At 44.1% G+C, this 5000-nt stretch overlaps 1 protein-coding gene across 3 annotated transcripts in view; it reads left to right on the top strand.

Moving 5' to 3' along the window:
• Positions 1-5000, top strand: part of adcy1b (adenylate cyclase 1b) — a 55011-nt gene that overhangs the window by 33575 nt on the left and 16436 nt on the right. For all 3 annotated transcript variants that reach the window (XR_012388840.1, XM_073920200.1, NM_001168350.1), the window contains 4 exon segments: positions 2214-2341; positions 3325-3483; positions 3761-3902; positions 4502-4657. Coding sequence is in view for 2 of the 3 variants with exons in the window: in XM_073920200.1 (XP_073776301.1) it covers positions 2214-2341; positions 3325-3483; positions 3761-3902; positions 4502-4657 (585 nt within the window). In the remaining variant the exon portion in view is untranslated.

The raw sequence follows: 5000 nt of genomic DNA, 5'->3' as shown, positions 1-5000 counted from the left end.
GATTCTTGCGTGAGTGTGTGTGTGTGTGTGTGTGTGTGTGTGTGTGTGTGTGTAGTGTTTGAATACAGCACCTGTTCCTCTGATGGAGCTCACTGCGCTTCTGAACTGTCAATCATATTCATATTCTGATCAGTTGTCTATTATTGCTGCTGTATATTCCTGCCAGCTGTGAAAGAGCTGTAATTATGCTCATGAATAATCATGGGGGAGTCATTGTTCCTTCTTATTATGCATATTGTTTCAGGTGTTGAACATTGGTGTCTTTTTTGTCGTGTTATTGTTGCTTTCATATTATCACAACACTTTAATGTCCATTTGCATGAAATCAGAATATACTCTATGTCATGTGCTGGAGCATATTATTAGTTCATCTGATAAACAGCTTGTTTTGTTCATCTTTAATTTAAATAGCCCTTCTCTGATCACTCTGATTGGTCGAAACATGCTTAGCCACACCCTGAAACTGTTAGTTTGATGTGACTGAATGATGATAGGCGGAGCTCAGAAATAAACCCCGCCCACTAGTCAATATTTCAACATTCCATTGCAAACTGAAACGGAAACACGCTTGCAGCCAATCAGCAGTGAGAGGCGTGTCTACTAGCCATAGAAGAGATTTAGAAAGGGGTGTGGTCTCATTTGTTTGTGGGCGTGTTTGTTTTGGTGCTTTCAAATATCAGCATTATTTGGCTCAATACACTTTATAGTGCATCTTTAAGTGTGTATTGAAGGTGTACACACACACACACACACACACACACATTACTTTTATCTCATGAGTATCATTTAACAAAGCATAGGATTTCCTCGGCAGAGGATTTCCTGTAGCTTGAATCAAAAGTATGTAGATCCAGCTTTGGCTACCGAGGACAAAGGCAGGAGCGGAGCACCCCTCTGCTAACGGTGGGCAACGTCCACAACAGTATCTGCAACCAAACTAACGGACAGCTTATCTATTCCTCGAGTCTCCTGAAAACTGATTGTGTTGTGTGACGTGACATTATGTCTTCCTGCTGGAATTAGCACTAGAAGCTGCATATATCAACAGAAGCCTAATTTGCATATCAGTAAAATCAGCGCCGTCATTAATTACGCTGCTGTCATGTTTCATCTTTGATGTTAGAATGTCCTTTTGGAGATGAAGATTCATTTTCCTTCAGCTGAGTCTCTTTATTCATCAGGGGTCACCACAGCGGAATGAACCGCCAACTTATCCAGCATATGTTTTACACAGCGGATGCCCTTCCAGCTGCAACACAGTACTGGGAAACACCCATACTCACTCATTCACACACACACACACACACACACACAAACACACACACACACACACGCACGCACGCACGCACGCACGCACGCACACACACACACACACACACACACACACACACACAAACAAACACAAACACACACACACACACACACTCATACACTACGGCCAGTGTTGTTGATCAGTTCCCCTATAGCGCATGTGTTTAGACTGAAACCGGAGCACCCGGAGGAAACCCACACCAACACGGGGAGAACATGCAAACTCCACACAGAAACACCAACTAACCCAGCCAAGACTCAAACCAGAGACCTTCTTGCTGTGAGGCCACAGTGTGACACCACTGAGCCGCTTTGTCACTCCTTGTATTATATTATATTTGAAGATGTCTCAGATGACTTGCTGCTGTATTGTGTGCTCATTTGTCCTCATTTAGACTGAAATAAGGAGGCTGACACAGATGAGTGTGTGTGTGTGTGTGTGTGTGTGTGTGTGTGTGTGTGTGTGTGTGTGTGTGTGTGAGTGTGTGAGAGAGAGAGAGTTCTAATAATCTCTGTCAGACGCTCTGATCTCTGATGTGCTCCTGAAGAGCTCTTGTGGAAAAATCATGCAGATATATGCAGCGTTTGTGGCGATGCCCATCATATACCTTCATCTCACTGCTGTTTCCATATCACTCACACACACATATATATACAAACACATACACAGATCTACACACACACACACACACACACACATACACTCACGCACACACAAACACACACACACACACACACACACACACACACACACACATACACACACACACACACACACACACACACACACACACACACACACACACACACACACACACTATACACAACATTGCTGCTGTAATAGTGATGTGCATGAGGGCTGATGGAGCTGCAGTAGTCATGCTTTTCCTCTTCTTCTGCAGGAGAATCACTGCCGGCGCATCAAGATTCTGGGCGACTGCTATTACTGTGTGTCGGGTCTGACGCAGCCCAAGACGGACCACGCTCACTGCTGTGTGGAGATGGGTCTGGACATGATCGACACCATCACGTGAGTCTCCGTCAAGTGTACACTAGACTGCAGGGATGATCTTTAGTGCACACTCCTCAGTCTGCATGCAGAAAACACCACCAGTCCACACACGAGTATAGTGTTAATGAATACTCGAACTGACCTGCTGTGGTGATTCTACAGTTGCTATGGTAACCACAACTATAGCAATTGATCTGTTGTGGGGAATCTACAGTTGCTATGGTAACACAACAACCATAGTAACTGATCTGTTGTGGTGATTCTACAGTTGCTATGGTAACACAACAACCATAGTAACTGATCTGTTGTGGTGATTCTACAGTTGCTATGGTAACACAACAACAATAGTAACTGATCTGTTGTGGTGATTCTACAGTTGCTATGGTAACACAACAACCATAGTAACTGATCTGTTGTGGGGAATCTACAGTTGCTATGGTAACCACAACTATAGCAATTGATCTGTTGTGGCGATTCTACTGTTGCTATGGTAACACAATAACTCTAGTTATTGATCTGTTGTGGTGATTCTACAGTTGCTATGGTAACACAACAACTATAGTAATTGATCTGTTGTGGGGATTCTACAGTTGCTATGGTAACACAACAACTATAGCAATTGATCTGTTGTGGTGATTCTACAGTTGCTATGGTAACACAACAGCTATTGTTATATAAACAAATGAGCCATTACTGTAGTTTTCTACTCTATATGGTTTATTTTTCTGCAGTACTCCACAGTTTACTGTAGTAAATGCTAAAGTATACTACAGTATTTATGTCACAGTTGATCAGTTCACTATAGTCAATACTACAGTAGGCTGGAGCGTTCAGTAAAGAGTTGTAAATACTCTAATATGTGGTGTTTAACACACTTTACTACAGTATGATTGATTAACGTTTACAGTACATTGATCTGTCAATAATAATCATTGATGAAGTGTTGTTCATGTGGGCTGATGTGCTACACTTTTTACTCTGTTGTACTGTGTGTTGATCAGGTCGGTCGCCGAGGCGACAGAGGTGGACCTCAACATGCGTGTGGGTTTGCACACGGGTCGTGTTCTCTGTGGTGTGTTGGGTCTCAGGAAGTGGCAGTATGACGTCTGGTCCAATGACGTGACCCTGGCCAACATGATGGAGGCTGGAGGTCTGCCTGGGTGAGCAGCTGTCATGATCACTCATGTACACACTCATGCACACTCATACATGCTCATACACATATATGCACGCTCATACACACTCATGCACACTCCTACATGCTCATACACATATATGCACGCTCATACACACTCATGCACACTCCTACATGCTCACACACATATATGCACGCTCATACACACTCATGCACACTCATGCACACTGGTGCACTTCTGAGGGTCTGAATCAGGGTGTTGTCCAGCAGTTTGTGACGTGTGGTGTCTCTGATGGTTTCAGGAAGGTGCACATCACACGCTCCACTCTGGAGTGTCTGAATGGAGATTATGAAGTGGAGCCGGGAAACGGCAGAGAGAGACATGCGTTTCTGCTCAAACACGACATCGAGACCTTCTTCATAGTGCCATCTCACCGCAGGAAGGTGTGTGTGTGTGTGTGTGTTCATTTACTAAAGACACTGTCCATCTGCTCAACAGCCTCATGCTCTACATTACTCTACACTACCTGTCGTGCACCTTCAGTGGACAAATGAATAAGAAGTTCTTGAATTCTTGGCATGTTCTCTGAGTGTTCTTAAACTAGTAGTGACACTTAAAAATGATCTAAAATCTGAGTTCATCTGTAATTATCTCCTTCAGTAATCACATTGTTGATCTACACCTTAACCAACCCTTACATCTGCCCATAACACCAAACCTGCAGCTCACCTCCACCAACCCTTCAGCCTGCCTGTAGCACTAAAGCTGTCCCTTAATCCACCTAAACAGCACTCAAAGTGTTTAAAGAGCAACACAGCAGAAGCACAGTGAGTCAGTGTAATGTTCTGATGTTAGTACGGTGAGTTTAGCATGTTACTGTTGCAGTAAAGTCTCTCAGGAGAGGGATCCAGGGCTCGATCAGAACACAGCATGAGTTCACAGCAGTGCTTTACAGTCCGTCTAGATTGTGAATGTGATGTTGATCAACTTTCTGCGTCGACTGTCTGATGTGATCTGCTCACTCTGTCTGTGTGTGGTGCAGATATTTCCTGGTCTGATCCTGTCAGACATCAAACCTGCCAAAAAGATGAAGTTTAAGACGGTGTGTTACCTACTGGTGCAGCTCATGCACTGCCGCAAGATGTTCAAGGCTGAGATTCCCTTCTCTAACGTCATGAACTGTGAGGATGGGGACAAGGTATGACTTCAGCTGTCTGTGATTCTGTGTCAGTGACCGTCTGTGTGTTTGTGGTTGGCAGAGGAGGGTTTTCTGTCTGTGATTCTCTGTGTCAGTGGTCATCTGTGGATCTGTGTGTCAGTGCACGTCTGTGATTATCTTTGTCAGTGATTATCTGTGTCGGTGGTTATCAAAGAAGGGTTTGATGTCTGTGATGCTCTGTGTCAGTGACCGTCTGTGATTCTGTGGTCAGTAGAGGAGAATGTGCTGTCTGTGATTCTCTGTGTCAGTGACAGTCTGTGATTCTGTGTCGGTGATCATCTGTGTGTCGGGGGTTATCAAAGAAGGGTTTGTTGTCTGTGAT

This window comes from Danio rerio, chromosome 2 (genome assembly GCF_049306965.1).
Source record: "Danio rerio strain Tuebingen ecotype United States chromosome 2, GRCz12tu, whole genome shotgun sequence".
Lineage (NCBI taxonomy): Eukaryota > Metazoa > Chordata > Actinopteri > Cypriniformes > Danionidae > Danio > Danio rerio.
Note: the sequence above shows the minus strand (reverse complement) of the source record. Positions and strands in the feature narration are given on the sequence as shown.